Below are 16,443 nucleotides of genomic sequence, written 5' to 3'. Positions count from 1 at the left end.
GAGCCTGCTCCGCGAGCATACGATTCTGTATCGCTGCCCTTCCGACCTGCCCAAGCACGACTCTGTTATCTTGCTCAGCTTGAGCTGGCGGCAACTGACCCTCGATAACCGTGCAAAAAATCTACTCTCAGAATCCTCGGCACATATGGTCTGGCGGAGCAAAAATAATCGTCTGCGGTGAGGACTGGCCTTTCTCCATTGCTTACCTTCGTTACAGAGATACCACGGGGTCTGCAACAAGTTGCGGAGGCAGATGGTGACCGATCACACTGAATGTCGTGGCGCCGGCCGCCGGCTTGCGATTGTAAGGTCGAGATTACGGCTGACGCTTGACTGGCTTACGATAGTCAGCGCCAATGCTCGCAAGCAAGTGCTTTACAAATGGCTTGTGACCGGAGAGATACAGCTAGCTCTGGGCGTCAGGGAAGTTAAAGCTCGAAATTCGGCGACGTCAACGGTGGTGAGAAGCTTAGAGACAGTGCTCCGTTTCTCGCGCTCGAAACTGTATATACAGACAAAGAGGGGCCTATTTGTCAAGCAGCAACTCGGGCTTGCATTGACCCAAATTGACCGGTGTGCGCGCGAGAATTCTGCGCAGGAGCTCGGGCGGCAACACCGCAGTTTGCGTCCGGCCTTCCCCGCGGGAACCTTCGTCCTTTGGTCAAAATCCCGAGGTTCGCTTCCCTGAATCCCTTTCAGATGCCATGCATTTGCATGCTACTTGCAATTGAAGAGTATTGCATGCTGAAATAATTTCCCGCTATTTGGCGAGGCCAATCCGGCGCGATCGAACGCATCGCGACTGTGTCTGGGCTTGGATCCGTTGAGGAGCGATAGAGAAACAAAGGTGCCGGTCGACTCTGACTTGGGGGAAGCGCGGGTAAATCGGCGCGTGAATACGCCAGAGTCTCGGCCTTCATAAACTAGACACCTGTCCACACCTCGCCCACAACTCTGCCCAATGGCTGTCTGCCCGCTATCAGACTAGAGACAGCCTCACACACACCTGATACCTCAATCGCTAGTTCACCAAAGTCTGAAAGCCCGCCGACGTCAGCCGAGCAATTCACGAGGCGCTTTTCGAAAACTCCAATCGAGCCGATCGGTATCGACCGTTTGCGCCCGCCGAGCGCTCGGTGATGGTCGTGGCAGCAGACCGGAGCAAGAGTGCTAGCTCGCCTACAAGCCGAAGGTCCGCGATGACCGCAACTGCCAAGGCTCCAGAAGGAACGGATGGAGCCAAACCAGCCAAGACGGCGAGGGCGGGTGGCAGAAGCAGCATAGGAGCAGGCGCGAAGGCGGCCAGCCGAGTAGCATCGCCAGCTCGAGGAGGGATGGCAGTCTCCGAGGGTCTGCCGATTCGGCCAGCAGCGCAGCAACCTCACCGTTTGCCGAAACTCGCATCGCATCCACCACTCGATCTCTCGACTCTCGGCTCGGCCCAATCTCCGCTCCCACTGATACCGCCACTACCGATGACGGGCACGTCGTCGTCGATCGCAACATCGTCACCGGCGTCGACAAGTGCGAACCCTAGCAAAGTGGAGGAAACCGTCACATCGATTCCCGCCGTCGCGCCAAAGCCCGCCGGTCCGCTTCCGCGCATCCCAGTCTTCCCACTGGTCGACTCGTATGTTCCAGATCCGAAGTCCTCCGACAAGCGACATCCGCGTCAGTTGGTACCCGCAGATCTCGGATTCCCGACTCCCGACATGACTGGCAAGATCCGCAAAGAAGATCTCGACGACCGCCTCCTGATGGCGACTTGTGCCGTCATGCATTGTCATGAGAATCGCGCGTTGTGCCCAAAAGAAGTCGCCGAAGTCATGCTCGAGAAAGGATGGCTCAAGAATGCGTACGTCTCCTTCTCCCGAACCAGTCCCACAGCCAGTCCTCGTCATTGACGTACTCTGCCGCCTGACAGCGGAACTTCACCTTTCGCTCACGTCTCGACTTGCATACGTGCGCACATCGCCCGAGTTTCGAGCGCTAGTCCCACCTACCTCCCTCTTCTGATTCCGTTCGAGCTCGTTGGCGCGCTCACGGCGGAGGAAGTACGAGCTGTCGGTCTGCATGCTGAGCAGAGGCCCGCCGTCAAGCGCGGTACGCTGTGGTACTTGAACCCGCAGGTTTTCGGGCCTGGAATCGGCGCCGACGATCCATTTGTGCGCTGCCGAAAAGAGGCTGGACTCGCCGGAAGTGATCGAGATGGACTGTATGTGCGAGGCTTGGTGCCGTTACAAACGGGTCACTCGAGCGTACCCGCGCCGGGCTTGCGCTTGAGCTCGAATCTGTACATCAGCAACGGCGCGGACGATGATGGAGACGAAGAAGGTATGGGTCGAGGAAAGCGCAAGAGGAGGGCATCAAGCGCGATGATGGCTGCCATGTCGACAACGGAACCGAATGCGAACAGCGCTCACGCGACAGTTCCGCCAGCCTCGAACGCCGCACCCACCCCGATCGCCATTCCTCCCGCAAATCCGGCAATTGCGCCGAGCAATCCTGCCCCTCCTCGTCGTAATGCTGCATTTGGCGCTTCTTCCGCCCCGGTGCGAAGTTCTCTTCCAAAACTAAAACTTCGCCTGACTGCGCTTGAGGAAGTCGAATCGGACGTCGCCGACTCAGACGGTCACGTCGGCGAAGCTGCTTGCAGGCGCAAGAAGAACAAGAAGAAAGTTCGCAGAGCTGGAAGCGAAGGTGTCAGCAGAGCGGGCAGTGTTGAGCCGTCGCTCCTTCCCGAGCTCTCCGAATCTTTACCGGGCATCTCACGATCTCGCGCGTCTACTTTTTCCGCCACTTCGTCCGCTGCCCTCCTTGCGCAGTCCCTCCTCGCCGCTTCAGCCTCGTCACCTTCATTCAGCCCGAATGACCTCTCTGCAGCCATGCTGGAGCCAACAAACCCAGTCATATCTCCCGACGAGCTCTCGCTCGCCAATGCACCCATCAACCTAGTCGTGTCCCGTCCCCCATCTGTCCCTGTTACTCCAGCATTGCACCTCTCAATTTCGGCCCCGAACACCTTCTCCCACCACTTTGCTATCGCCGCTTCTCCTGTCGAACCTATGGACCAAGATGCGTCCTCCGAGATCGCAAAGTCCATGCCTGCGCCGGGCAATGCGCAGGAAGCCGTCGCCTCGCCCTCCCGCTCGGATTCTGCAGACGAAGAAGATTTCCACGAAGCAATGCTGCGAGCAGACGAATTCGACTTTGAGTGGGGTGCCGACTCGTGCACGACGGGCAGCAGTTCGGTCATCAGCACTCACAATGGCAAGGATATTTCTGAGCGTCAGCTTGAGCCCAATGTTGAGCTTTCGCTCCCGCTGCTGCCTTCCTCAGCACCGGACGCCGTCAACGCGTCAACGGCGGGAGAAGATTCTATCGGGACTGACGACCTCGCCATCGACACACCCGCAACCACGCCGAGGAATCCAGACGAGCTCGAGGCAGAACCTGTTGAGGAGAAGAGCACAACACCGGAGATGAAGAGGGAGAATCCTGAGAAGGACGAAGGGCCGCTCGGCAAGATCTCGCGAGTTGGAATGCAAGCGACTCTGTGCGGAGCACTTGAGGCGCAGGACGACAGAGATGACGATGTCGTGATCGTCAAGGCCGTGGATCGCAAACAGGAAGGCTCAGGTATGGCTTTTTCCCACGTTTCTCGCCTCTTGTGTGCGAAACTGACGGGTGCAGTGCGCTCTGTAGCAACTCTCGACTCGTTCGCGCAAGATACTCCCGCTAGACGTCGACAGCTCTCGGTTGCGCGCGGCCATTCCGAACTCGCTGGACTTGCTGCTCCTCTGCCTTCGCCTCTGGCCCTTGACCTTCCGCCGATGCTGCCTCTCGCGCACAATTTCACGGTGAACGAATTCGATTTCGTCGGGATCGACGAAAGCGACTTTCTCCATTCTCCATCGGATGATCACGCCGACTCTGCCGATGACGAGGACGAACAAGAGGAAGAAGGGGATGACGAACGCGACGACCTCGTCACGATCGAGCACGACCACAGCGACTACCGCTTTGCGATGATGTCGCATCCTTCTTCCCGAGGCTCCTCTGTCTACCCACTCGATGGATTCGATCGCGAGCTTCTACTCCGAGCGACCTCGACAGGAGCTAGCTCGCATTCATCGGAAGGATCCGAGGCATACGATCAGCACCAGGTTGTTTCTTCATCGCTCCTTGCGACTGGTCTCCCTGTCCCGCAACAAGCACCATCGCCCCCGGACGCAACCGAATGGAGCATGAACCTTGACGTCGACGAACTCGATGGTGAACTCGGCACACACGTCGACCTACTCGCACCAGAATCGATCGGTCTCGAGGAGCTTGATCTTGCCTGGGCAGCTGAAGACGACGACGACGAGCGTGACGTGGACCTCCATGACGGCTCTTACGACTCGGCGAAAAATCACTCTGCCGCTTTCGCACAAGTCCCTTCCTCGGCCAGCACGGCGTTCTTGACCGGCTCATCGACCCCGCGCTTCACGACGGCTCTGCCCTCACCTTTGACGAGGCGACCGTCACTAATGGGTGATTTGGGCAAAGGCAAAGCGACGGTTGCGCAACAGCTCGACTCGGAGGAGTCGTTGGCGATGTTGCCCGCCAGGAGGACATCGGGGCGAAAGACCAACAATGCGAACAAAAGCTCGCCTCACCGCTCGCTTGATGCTCCAGTCGCAGACGAAGAACCCGAAGAGCCGTCGGAGGACGAAGGTCGAGCCGAGTTCTCCCTCGATGAAGAAACGGAGAACCCCGATCCAGTGCGCAAATCCGGCAGGATCACGAGAGCTTCTGTCTCTTCCGCCTCTCGCAAGTCTCCGAGGAGATTGTCTACCGCCAGACATTGATGAGGCTAGTCCTCCATACCAACCCCTTCTTCTTGCCATCTCTCCCATCTCGTCTCTTTCTCTCTCGTGTTTTCTTCTCTCTCTTGGGTAACCGGAGTTCCTACGTCAAGAGTTGTTGTTTGTCTGTCTCGAGCTGTGTAAACGAAACAAAAAAGGGTACATAGCTGTAGATCTCTTTCGTAGAGCTGTAACCTGTCTTTCCGTAAGTCGCGCTTCTCTCCTTCCTTCTCCTCATCGTTGTTGACTCGAACTGACTTGCAATCTCTCCCGACATCTCTGCAGTCTTGTCTCTGGCGTATTTGACGCTTCTCGACCCCCCATTCCCACCGTCCTCTCGACGACATTGTTCGAATTTTACTTATCGCAGTAGACGTACTCCTTAGGTCGAGCTTCCACAGAAGAAGCTCGCCTCTCCCCGCCTCTCACATTCACCTCTCTCTCTCTGTCCTTCATGACGAAACAAGAAATCAAACATAGTTTAGTACCAAGATCGCTCTCTCTCGTTGCGTGCTCGTTCCCAGCAAGTGTTTTGGGAGAACATGTACCAGCGATCCAATGAGATTTGACAGGGACGATGGTCACTGCTCTCAATCTCGAGGCGCTCCATTGTACTCTTGGAACGATTGATGTCCCGTTTGTTCAGCATGCTTCCTCGCATCTGTTTCCCCCACGATCGCAGTTCGACACACTTGGCATTGGAGTGTGAATGTAGCCGTGTCGGTGTAACTGTGATTTGCTCGAAGATGGTCGACGAGCGTTTGTGCACCCGAGATGAGGTCTGAGGAAGCCGGGAGAGGGAAGAGGGTCGTGTCAAATTCGAGGTTCGGAGGGAAACTAATTGTAGCTGAAGGAGGAGTATAAGAATATGTCACTGCGTCATAATCTATAACCCCTCTCTCATGAACTCCGTCAGTTCTGATTTTTTCGCAAGAGAGAGAGAGAGAGGTAGGGATAACTTGCGTATGCCGGAATAAATCACCATCGCGAATTGTTTGTACGAGCTACCTTCTCCGAATTTGTCAATGCGTCCCGTCTGGACATCGATCGACCAGATCTCGGATTCAAAGTGTTTCGCAAAAATTGAGAGTTCGATCGCTCCACCCCAACTTTTAGGAGACAAGATGGTAGCGATGTAATCACTTGGAGGACGGCTGTGTTCCCGAGCAACGAGACAACGGTTCAGGGACTTGTACCTCTGACGCTGTGAATTAGGAAAAGGAGACGTGCCCTAGCAATACTTGAGAATAGGTCGAGGAATCACTTTGGATCGTTTCTGCAACTATCCGCCGTAGCGCAGCCGGATCAGGTTTTGAAGTAGGATTCAAAACTTGCGAGATGGCGGTGAAGAGACAAGAGTTGTCGTCGGGAACGATCTGGGAAGGACCACTCCCCACAACGGTAAGCTTGAATCTCAAGGTGAGCACTCGATAGCGGAGAGAGAGGTCGTCTCACTCGCAGGATTAGGAACCCTCCATCGACTTGGACATACTGGGGCGCATTCGAGGAAGAAGACTCGATCGCTCGGGAGGCTGACACAGTCGATGGAGGGGCGGAAGCTGGTGTGGCGGGTTGATGAATCTCGGAAGCGGTGGTCGCGGATTCCGCAACGACTATCGCATCACCATTTGCAATCCCAAGAGCTGACAGCAAAGTCGTCTGTACAGTACTTGTACCGAGCAGCTTGGGTGGGAACCCGGTTCGCACTGGAGCGAGAACGGGGACAGAGAGTCAACCAAGTGGGGGTTTCCCGGTTCATGCTAGTGAGCGGGGGACATACTCACGCTCTTGTCGTTCAGGTGTGATCGCAGTGAGTGTATAGATCTCGTTATGTAGAGCCGACAAGTCTGCGTTGTCTGGCAGCGAACATGCGGCAGTGCCTGCCGGAAACCTGATTGTGCGGTAACGGTACAGGTTAGCTCCTCGGTGGAAGACAGTGTGTAGCTGTACTGACGCGCCTGATCCTCAACATAATCATCAGGAGCGTCTTCTGAGCGAGTCGAGAAGTACAGGAAGATGAGCGACGCGCGAGCGATGAGATCACTGAACACTGCCCCACCGTTGCTCTTCGTCTCGCTCGAACGCAATCAAAGACGACGCAATGCCACCCAAGAAGCGTCAGAAAGCGAGCCTCACGATCCACAGTCACTACGTCGACTCGCTGCCGGATCAGCGCTCGAGTTCCTCCACTTCACCCGACAAACTCTCTCCGGACCAGCTCGCTCGGGCGTATGGGTTTGCACCCCCGCGAGACTCGGCAGCACCTGAAGAGATCGACCTGTTGCGCGCATGCTCACCACGATGGAATCCAACTGCAGGCGACCCGAAGGGCAAGGCCAAAGCGACAGAGGTGGTCGAGCTCGGGGACTCGTCAGACGACGAACTCATGATTCAGGACGACTCTACGTCGAATTCTCGATCGACGGGCAAGAAGAAAGCGAAGCCTGCCGCGTTCACACCGAGACTCTGCTCGAGCGACAACTGTGCAAACAGCCCAAAGTGTCTCAACTGGCTAGGTCAGGACAAGTGGGAAAACTCGGGTAAGCCCTGTTCACGTCCACAAATCACTAATGGAATGAGCACACGATTGATACCGCTTCTCATGTAACAGCGAAAGCTTGGAAAGAGTATCGCAAGTCGCTCGGACTTCCCCGTGAGCCTGCTGTCGGACGGGCCGAGGCGACGCCAGTTGGGCTCAAGGCAAGATACTACTGCTGTCTCCAAGCTCCCGACCCGAGCTAATGACAAACGGGCACTGCAGAACCTTGGCGCAACTTGCTACGTCGCTTCATTCCTCCAAGTGCGCCATCTCGCTTGCTGCCCACCTTCTGATCCTGAACCTTTATTCTCGATAGGTCTGGTATCGTGACTCCCGCTTTCGAGCCGGGGTCTATGCGTGCGAGCCCCCTTCGAACGGCAAACTCGACGTCAGTTCTCGTTGTCGCTCCCCCTTCTGCTCTGGTCCGAAGCTAATCAATGCTGCGCAATCAGTCCTCGCCACTGTTTCAGCTCCAAGTCCTGTTTGCGTTTTTCCAAACTTCGAAACAAGCCGTGTACGACCCTACTCCCCTGGTCAATTCGCTCGAGCTCGATCAAACGGAGCAACAAGATGCACAAGAGTTTTCAAAGCTGTTTCTGAGTTTGCTCGATCACGAGTTTCAAAAGCAAGGATCCAAGCAGCAAAGCAATGGAGACAACAGCAAGCTCGACGTGGGCAACCTGGTTCAAGAACAGGTCAGTCATGAGGTCATCCCGCGTGCGAACTCTGTTAGATCGCTGACGACTGGTAGTGAATGCAGTTCGAAGGCAGCATGGTGTATGGAACTCGCTGCGACGAATGCGACCATACCTCGGCACGTCCAGCATCGTTCCTCGAACTCGAGATCAGCTTGACCGTACGTCCTACTGTTTGCAGTAGTCTAGTCCATCAGCTTCTTGCTCGGTAAATTAATACTCACCCTTGATCATTCTCGGACATCTCGCTTTCAGAAAGACTGCAAACTCGAGAACCGCATCACACAAAGCCTAAAAGACGAGAAATTGAGTGGCGACAACCAGTGAGTGTCTTTCTTGCCGCTTCTGACCGCGTATACAAGCTGATCGAGGCGAACAGGTACTTTTGCGAGAATTGCAACACCAAGAGGGACGCTACGAGATATTCTGAACTTCGATCTCTACCTCCAGTCTGTTCCATGTCTTTACAACACGCTTCACTTTCTGTATTACTGACGTTTCCCGGTCCATTCATTCAGGTCCTCCATTTCTCTCTCCTGCGCTTCACTTTCAACTTGAAAGATTTCTTGCGCGCGAAATCTCAACATGCCATCTCGTACCCTCTTTCTGTAGATATGGGACTTTACTTGCCTCCCAATCCAGACACGGGACGCAAAGACGAAGTCTGGTATGACCTCAAGGGGGTCCTCATGCATAAAGGCGTTAGCGCTCATCACGGACACTACGTTGCGCAAGTCTACGACGAAGAGTAAGTCTGCTTTTCTTTTTTCTTCCTCTCACCAAGTTGGCCAAGAGGGAAAAATGAGATCGCTGACCCTCGTCGTGATCCTCAACGAGTGCAGTCAGTCCAAGTGGTTTCTCTTTGATGACGAAACCGTTACCGAAGTCGAAGACTTGAACGCACCGTTGATATACGACGAAGACGACGACGTCGTGATCGATGAAAAGCAAAAAAAGAAGATCAAGGTGGCGAGCGCAAAGAAAGGTTTCACACGAGACGCTCAGGGTCAAATGTTTGTCGCTTTGCAATCGCGTTTCCTTCCTTCAGAGCAGGACTGATTCTGATAGTTACCTCTCCCTTTGACAGCCTCCCGAAATCAAAAGATGCGTGTACGTTGTGGTAGCATCTAAAGCACATGGTTTGTCGAAGCTTACTGTTTTCTTCCTTGTTGACGCCAGATATGCTGGTCTATACTCGACGCCAAGACCCTTCGACCTCGAAGCTCGAGACACCTGTCCCGCCTTCCTCGGCCGCGAAGGAGGTTGAAAACCTTGACTTCGCTTACCAGCAAAAGGTCGACGAATGGAACGCCTCGTTCGTTGCCGCTTCTCTCTCCCCGTGTCCGTCTGATGAGCTACTTACTGACCAGAAAACGTTGGAACGAAAGGACTGGACACGCCAAGATGGCATTTGAAAAGCTCAGAGAGAAAATACGATCGGTCTACAACAATTGGGATGTACCGGCCGAAGACGTTAGTTCCCTCCTCGCTTTTCCCTTCTTGTGCAAGTGGAAAGAGCCCGAAATACTCACAAGAGGAGAAGGTACAACAGGAAAACGCTTTCCTTGTGGACAAGACTGCACTCAAGCGGTGGGTCGAGTCAGGTCTCAAGACACCTACAACTTCAAAGGCGAACGGCAAAGGCAAGGTCGAGAGCGTCGACACTGTCGTCGCACAGACGCCAATGCAGGAGTCTAGTGACAGTATCAACGAACCCCGGTCGGACAGTACTCTCACCGGCAGCGAGGGTATATCAACAATCTCGAACGTCGCACTGTCGGCTCCGGGTGCTCGGAAACAACCTGCGTCGTCCTCTGCATCGCATCCCACATCGGCTCAGGCACAACACCTTGGACGAGATATGCCTGAACCTGAGCTCGTCCAGTCGATCGACAACAGCTTCATCGTATGTCAACATGGACTAGCCGATCCCGCCAAAGCTGAGCACATCAAGCTGGTTTCGCAGGTCCGGATGAGCCTCGCTTCATCTTTCGACATGAAAAGAACATACTGACTTTGGGATCTTACTTCGAGACAGGCTGCTTTCATGACCCTGCAAGACTGTGGGGTCAAAATAGAACCGGAACTGTCCGTCGTGAACAGTCTCTGTCGAGACTGCGTCGCAGGCACGGCAGCAGGTTCGTCCTGACCTCTCTTTGCAGCCGTACTTTCAAACCCTGATCCCGAATCCTATCCGTCACAGAGCATTACTATGCGAGCTCACACGTAGCACAAGTGCGACAAGTCATCGAGAACCTCGATCACTCCGGAGATGAGGATTATTGTTTCATCTCGAAGCCCTGGTTCACCGGTTCGAGCCAATTTCTTGTTCGATCGTCCCAGAAAGGTTTTGAAACTGATGTCTCGCTATTTGATGCAGACTGGAAGAAGGACAAGCCAAAGATGCATTTTACTTGGAACGGTACCGACCCTTCTCCTGCTGCTCACCCATATATCGACGATGTCGTCTGTCAGCATGGTGGCCTCGCGGCCGAAAACAAGAAGCGGGAGATCATCTCGATCGAGGTAAGCTCGGAAACCGGGTGGCTATGACCGGGAGCTCTGGGATTGACGACAGATCAATCTGCTCAAGGCTGCGAACCGGCTCCAAACAATCTTCCCCGATTTCGATCCGCGTGCGATGAACCCGAAACCTTGCGATCTCTGTATCGATCACCTTGTCGTCGACGAAACGCACATGAAAGAGACGAAGGTGTTGCAGCAGAAGGAAAAGGTCAGTATTCCCAGATGGCAAGAAGTGCTTTGTGATTTTGACTGTTTCGTGGGCGTGACAGAAAATCATTAAATCCTTTGATGGTCAAACGAGACTGGGAAGTACCCGCCTGCCAGTCTCTGCTGATGACATGGCTCACTACGTTGTACCCAAAGGTGCGTTCCAGCCGGACTCGGGATCTTCAGAATTGCCAGACTCATATAGCTCACGGAGTTCCACCTGCTAGCTTGGACGAGACAATGGACTGCCTGGTCGCATGCGAAGAAGAACCCTCCGCCTCCACGACCTCCGCCACTTTCGAATGCTCCTTTCCTCTGCATGCATGATCTCTTGTGCGTCGATCTGCCGAACGAGGTTCAATCGGCGAAGAACATCACGATCGCTACACAACCCGAATGGCGATATCTCGTGAAAGCGTACGACGCCGGACCTGAAGTGAGAATCTGGATCGATCCAGGCGAGACGGCGCCACGGAGCAGTCCGGACATTTGCCTCGACTGCCTCGAGGATAGGTGAGTCACACCCCGCAGCTTTCCCCGAGCTCCCTGTCTATGTGTGTCTTTGGCTAGATCGACAACTGAGGTCTTCGGGCAATTTGCAGGAGGAAGAATTTTGACAAGACGGAACTGTGGGTCAGAACGCTCGAGCGAGATGATCTCGATGCTGCGGGTCAGCGGCGACCAGGTAAGTGTTCTTCTATCAGCGCGCTTAACCTGACTTCGCTGGACAACAGCCGCGCTCGTTGCTTAGATTCGCCAACTTCTGAACTCTCGTCTCACAGTTTGGGCCAACAAGCTGTGAATTTCATGAGGAGCGATCCAGGAACGCGCGGTGTTCGTTCGTCTGTCCGCAACGCGAACAAAGCTGGTATCTCGATCAGGAAAAGTCTCAAACAGATTTCGATGGAAAAGGAAGACAAGATCAGGGATCTCAAACTCAGGGCACGCTTTTCCCTAGCGATCTTTAGTTCCCCTTTACGATCCCGACTTGACTGACCAGGTTGATCATGAAAGTATAGATTGAAGAGGTGACTGGCATTGCAGTCATTGCTCAGAGGATCTTTTACAACCTCTCGGAACTCGATGGGAACCAGACCGTACAAGAGTTGGGCCTCAAAGGTGACGACACGATCGAAGTGTTCGAAGTCAAGCAGGACGTCGATCTGGACATTGCAAGTTTCGAGGATGTCATTCCCAAAGACGGGACCGGAGACCGCAGACGGAGCAGAAAGAGGGCGAGGGAAGAAGGGTTCCGAGGAACAGGGTTGACCGGCTGGGACTCGTCGATCGACAAGAATGTCGAAGAGAATGGAGAATCTTCGACCGAGCATGACACGAACTCGAATGGTGCGAAGCGTTCAAGATCGAATTCTCACGCTGGACCTACCACGACTGCGATGGACCTCTCCGGACAAGAACCGGAAGCGTTTCAGCTTCCATGTCCCGAGTGTACCTTTCTCAATGATCCAGCACTGGTGGCGTGTGAAATGTGTGGCAATACTTTGATTGAGTAATGGTTTTTGATAGTCTCTCTCTTCGTGTATCCCTTGTTCCTTGTTCACCTACGCTAGCAATGTCTGTCGCAATGGTCTTGTCCTTCGCTGACTTCTTGCCTGGATTGTCTGAGCGAGTAAGCTTGACTAGCCGCATCGGAAAGCACTCTTGATCATACATAGGTTGCAGCTCTCAGCATCGAGGAGTGAAAAGGGTTTGCGAGTGCAGAACAGTGGGTAGTGAACAAGGATGTCGGCGAAAGGAATGATCAAACAATCCTCCTCTGGATCTGCTCCTTCGAGAGATCCTCTCCTATCCGACCGACTCGGTCGACCGACGGCGCACCCCACACGAGCTTGCTCTCGGTTCCTTTGCCACCGAAAGCTCCTCTCAACCTCGCGAGAACGCCTCCCGTCTGAACTTTCGAAGTCGTTGTTGGGAGGGCAGGAGGTGCGGGTGCGAGTGGCGACGACGGAACCCCGATCTGTAGCTGTTCCCCTTTGAGAGCTTCCCGGTTTCGCTTTTCCTCCTCGATACTGACGAGGTTCCTCCTCTGTTCCTCGGTAGGAGCTTCGAGATCGGCAAAGTCGTCTTGGGCAACGGCCCGGATCGAGTACAGGTACACGGAGAACATGAATCCAGACAGGGCGAGTCCGACGATCGCGTTTCGAGTTCGGAAAGGTGCTCGAGCTCGCTTGAGTCCTTCAGAGACGCCATAGCCTTTCGGGTGGTACGATTGTTTCGCTTCGCGAGTCGAGATGGACATGGTCGGGGAACCTGACAAGCAATTCAAGCAAGCCCAATTCAGTTACGCATATCTTGCTGTAGTGGACTCATGACTATTCTTGAGCTTACTGAGAAGTGCTCGAGCGTCAGAGGATGATGAGGTAGAACACAAGGTGGAAACTGGACAATTCCGCAGATCGCTCATCTCGTCTGCTTCACGCTTCACTCGTCACGGGATACAATGCTCCGATCTGCGATCCCAAAGCTTACTCTCAGGTCGTGCTCCCGATGCATGTCGTCCACGAGGACGACTGCATCGTCGGCCGTGCCGCAGCAAACCGAGTCTCAATCCAAAAGTGCGTTCTCGCCTTCTCGTCCCTCGAGCGATCCGTTGCTGATCCGGTCACGGTCTACAGGGGCTGAGAAGATGATGCGTCGCTTCTGGAAGACGGTGGCGCTCGAGAAACGACCCGAAGGTGCGCAAGTATCCGGCTCTTTCGCTTGGTCGTCCGGGTTCTGACTCGTTCTCGTCTCAGACCAATACGCCGTTCTGCTCGACAAACGAACTCTCAAGACTCCCGGTGGAATCCCTCTGCTCATGCCGAAAGAGAGGTTGCAGGTCGCGCTCTTGATTGCCGAAGAGTGGGAGAACCAGGTCGCGGTTCTCAAACCGCATACGCTCCCCATGGTTAGTCGTCTCTCGTGCGTTCTCGTGTCTGAGACTGTCCTTGACCCTGTCTGCTCCGAATCAGACTTCGATCGTCAGTCGCGCCTTGGATGGTCTACAGGAGAAGCAAACTCGACAAGATGTTGTCGAAAGCCTCCTCAAGTACCTCGACACCGATACTGTCTGGTAAGCCCTACTTGTCAACATATCGCCCGTCACGCGCGCAGGAAATGACATCTTGATGAGGGCAGCTTCCACGAAGATTTCCCCGATCGATTGGTCAAACTGCAGCAAGAACACTGGGAACCGTTACTGAACTGGGTTCGCAAGACTTTCGAAGTCGATGTGCGAGTGTACGAGGGCATTCTCAACACGAAGCAGCCTGATGCGACCATTCTCAAGCTCGGAAGCATCGTCGCGGGTTACGATGCGTTCAAGCTTGCGGGTAAGGACCGCCTCACTTCTGACTGCGGGTCACTTGTCAGAGCACTCACTGGAGATGATTGTGATGGCGCAACAGCATTCGAGCGGTCAGTATTGGCCTCGAAATCGTACCTGATCGCTCTCGGTCTCGTCGAGGGGTACTTCACGGTTGACCAAGCAGCGCAAGCGGCACACGTAGAGGTCCAGTCGCAAATCGACAGGTGGGGAGAAGTCGAGGACAGTGAGTTGTTCTGGTCAGGTTTCGGAATGGCGGACAATGCTCACGACCCTCGATCTCCTACTCTTCTGCCCCTCTTTTGCAGCACACGATGTCGATCACCAAGATGTGCGAGTCAGGCTAGGATCCGCTGCTCTGCTATGTGCCACTCAGCCTCATTTGGCTTGAATAGGCACCGTAACCTCATTGTAATAGAATTACCCAGTCCGATGCATTGTCTGCAGCTCTGCGCACTTGACGCAGCGCCTTGAGAGCCTGAGGTTTGTGCATTTACAAGCAGTGTCGACTTGAGGAAAAATTGCGGCAGACTGCGAAGGTCAAGGAAACCTTAAATCTAATGAAGTCCCTGTAGTCCGTTCAAGCGCTCACAAACTCATTGCGTAAAGCCTTCCGAGCGGCATCATCCTCTACAAACTTGTCCGGTCTAGCCAGCGCCGTAGCAGCTGAGCTCCCGAACGCCAAACATTCATCACTCAAGTCCCTCAACATCAGCTGGCACTCGGCGACGAGTGTCAGTGCCATCCCTCAACAACCATGTCGGAATGTCGCCCATGTCGAACGCGAGTCCGAGCTTCCAGACGACCGCGTTCACCGCCAGTGCGAGGTCTCTCTTGGGCAGACCGGAAGTAGGCGACTCGCCCCGGCCCGACAAAACTGGCACCGGCGACAAAAATGGAACACCAGAGCGGACGATTCGGAGTGGATCCAAATACAGGGACGAGATTCTGGTCGGAGAGGGAGGCTGGTCGATCAAGTTGAGCCGAAGAGGGGTAACAAAGATGCGTCGGGTTGGCATGCTCGCAGCGCTCGTGGCGCTTTGGTTCGTGATTGCGAGAATGTGCGTACGAGACCTCACCTGTGTATTGCACGCGGATCCGATAACGAGCTGATCAATTGCGCCCCGCTGTAGACTCCATTTGACAAAGAAGCCAACCGTGCCGTGCAATGCGTTCCGTGCGCCAGGGCGACTCGTCCTGAATCTCACCTCTCCATTACACACTGTGTGGATGCCCTTCGATCACAAACGTTGTGCGCCGCTACCGCCATACCTCCCTGCGCTGTGGCGCCTCACGCACGGGGATGCTCGCCGGTACCTCTCGTTCCCGAAAAGTTTCTTCCCGCCAGAGTATGCGGTCATGGGATCCGATCCACTACCATCACCTCTCTTCAACCTTGCGTTCCCTCCTACCACGAAAAAAGCAGATCCGATCGCGTTCTTGCGCAAAAAGCGTCACGATCATCCTCCGACCGTCCTCGTGCTCGGTGACTCGGTCGACCGCAACGGGTTGACCCACTTCTGCCAGTTGTTCAAGCGCAATGTGACCATCTCGCACTACCACGACATTCGCAAGCATCCGCCTGGACCTCAACCTCCCGACCTTACGAAGGGACATGGACCGAAATTCGACGGATGGGACCAGCGCGGCTTGATGCACAAGTGTGACATCCCGTTCGCAGAGAGTTCGGGCACAGTAGCGATGCGAGTGATCAATGGGTTCCACTACGGCATGGATGACCTCGACGAGTTCAACACGCCCGACCACAACGACTGGCATCCGCCGGGCAAGATCGAGCGTAGGATCGACCAACTCGTCATGCCAGCTGTCGAACAACTAGGTGGAGCGGATAAAATCGATGTCGTCCAGCTTCACTCTGGCATGTGGGACCTGGTGAGCACTTGACTAATTGTCGACAATGGTCTCTCATCGATCGATCGCTGAAGTTAAGCTTCCCGATTTGCAGGCACTCTTTGGTAGTCAGGACGACAAGCATCGCTTCTCGTTGACGACGCCACTCACTCCGGAGCAACTCGCATGGTGGCAAGAGCGGATGCTGCACACGATCTACCACGTCCGACAGAGATTCCCGAAAGCGCGGTTGGTGTTCCGGAAGCAGCATCGTACCGACGACATTGTCGATGGAACGCAGTACATTACGAACCGTGAGTGCCGTACAACATTCTGTCCGCTTCTCTGAGAAATTCGGCGCTTATCCGAGCTTCGTGTTGTACACAGTGTACGCTATGAAGCGCCCTGTTTGTCAATCTGGAGATGTCGTCGCGGTTCACTGACTCTGTC

At 54.6% G+C, this 16,443-nt stretch overlaps 6 protein-coding genes across 6 annotated transcripts; 4 read left to right on the top strand and 2 right to left on the bottom strand.

Annotated features, from left to right (window-relative positions):
- Positions 1-1,139: 1,139 nt before the first annotated feature.
- Positions 1,140-4,853, top strand: JCM15063_000646 (uncharacterized protein; the record flags this gene model as incomplete). The annotated part of the gene is made up of 3 exons (XM_076680469.1): positions 1,140-1,855; positions 1,925-3,639; positions 3,706-4,853. The coding sequence occupies 3 exons, from the start codon at positions 1,140-1,142 to the stop codon at positions 4,851-4,853; spliced, it is 3,579 nt and encodes a 1,192-aa protein (XP_076532428.1).
- Positions 4,854-5,440: 587 nt separating this feature from the next.
- Positions 5,441-6,828, bottom strand: OTU1 (ubiquitin-specific protease OTU1; the record flags this gene model as incomplete). Its single annotated transcript, XM_076680468.1, has 6 exons — positions 5,441-5,736; positions 5,814-6,004; positions 6,081-6,226; positions 6,306-6,556; positions 6,635-6,741; positions 6,821-6,828. The coding sequence occupies 6 exons, from the start codon at positions 6,826-6,828 to the stop codon at positions 5,441-5,443; spliced, it is 999 nt and encodes a 332-aa protein (XP_076532427.1).
- Positions 6,829-6,951: 123 nt separating this feature from the next.
- Positions 6,952-12,331, top strand: JCM15063_000644 (uncharacterized protein; the record flags this gene model as incomplete). The annotated part of the gene is made up of 23 exons (XM_076680467.1): positions 6,952-7,390; positions 7,462-7,538; positions 7,612-7,650; positions 7,706-7,777; positions 7,842-8,084; positions 8,150-8,245; positions 8,340-8,407; positions 8,464-8,533; positions 8,603-8,832; positions 8,927-9,097; positions 9,172-9,194; positions 9,264-9,399; positions 9,455-9,557; positions 9,637-10,050; positions 10,123-10,222; positions 10,288-10,395; positions 10,465-10,610; positions 10,663-10,818; positions 10,880-10,973; positions 11,045-11,330; positions 11,420-11,502; positions 11,569-11,759; positions 11,837-12,331. The coding sequence occupies 23 exons, from the start codon at positions 6,952-6,954 to the stop codon at positions 12,329-12,331; spliced, it is 3,840 nt and encodes a 1,279-aa protein (XP_076532426.1).
- Positions 12,332-12,579: 248 nt separating this feature from the next.
- On the bottom strand, positions 12,580-13,077 carry JCM15063_000643 (uncharacterized protein; the record flags this gene model as incomplete). Its single annotated transcript, XM_076680466.1, has 1 exon — positions 12,580-13,077. The coding sequence occupies one exon, from the start codon at positions 13,075-13,077 to the stop codon at positions 12,580-12,582; it is 498 nt and encodes a 165-aa protein (XP_076532425.1).
- A 201-nt stretch (positions 13,078-13,278) lies between these two features.
- On the top strand, positions 13,279-14,533 carry ATP12 (ATP synthase complex assembly protein ATP12; the record flags this gene model as incomplete). Its single annotated transcript, XM_076680465.1, has 7 exons — positions 13,279-13,393; positions 13,454-13,513; positions 13,574-13,725; positions 13,790-13,890; positions 13,956-14,149; positions 14,225-14,368; positions 14,451-14,533. 7 exons carry the CDS (start codon positions 13,279-13,281, stop codon positions 14,531-14,533), a joined length of 849 nt encoding a protein of 282 aa, XP_076532424.1.
- Positions 14,534-14,916: 383 nt separating this feature from the next.
- On the top strand, positions 14,917-16,436 carry JCM15063_000641 (uncharacterized protein; the record flags this gene model as incomplete). Its single annotated transcript, XM_076680464.1, has 4 exons — positions 14,917-15,203; positions 15,276-16,035; positions 16,109-16,307; positions 16,381-16,436. 4 exons carry the CDS (start codon positions 14,917-14,919, stop codon positions 16,434-16,436), a joined length of 1,302 nt encoding a protein of 433 aa, XP_076532423.1.
- Positions 16,437-16,443: the final 7 nt, after the last annotated feature.

The sequence above is a fragment of the Sporobolomyces koalae genome (genome assembly GCF_050403365.1).
Source record: "Sporobolomyces koalae JCM15063 DNA, S_koalae_JCM15063T_v1_ctg38, whole genome shotgun sequence".
Taxonomy (NCBI): Eukaryota; Fungi; Basidiomycota; class Microbotryomycetes; order Sporidiobolales; family Sporidiobolaceae; genus Sporobolomyces; species Sporobolomyces koalae.
The sequence above is the reverse complement of the archived record's forward strand: the minus strand, read 5'-3'. Positions and strand labels throughout refer to the sequence as shown.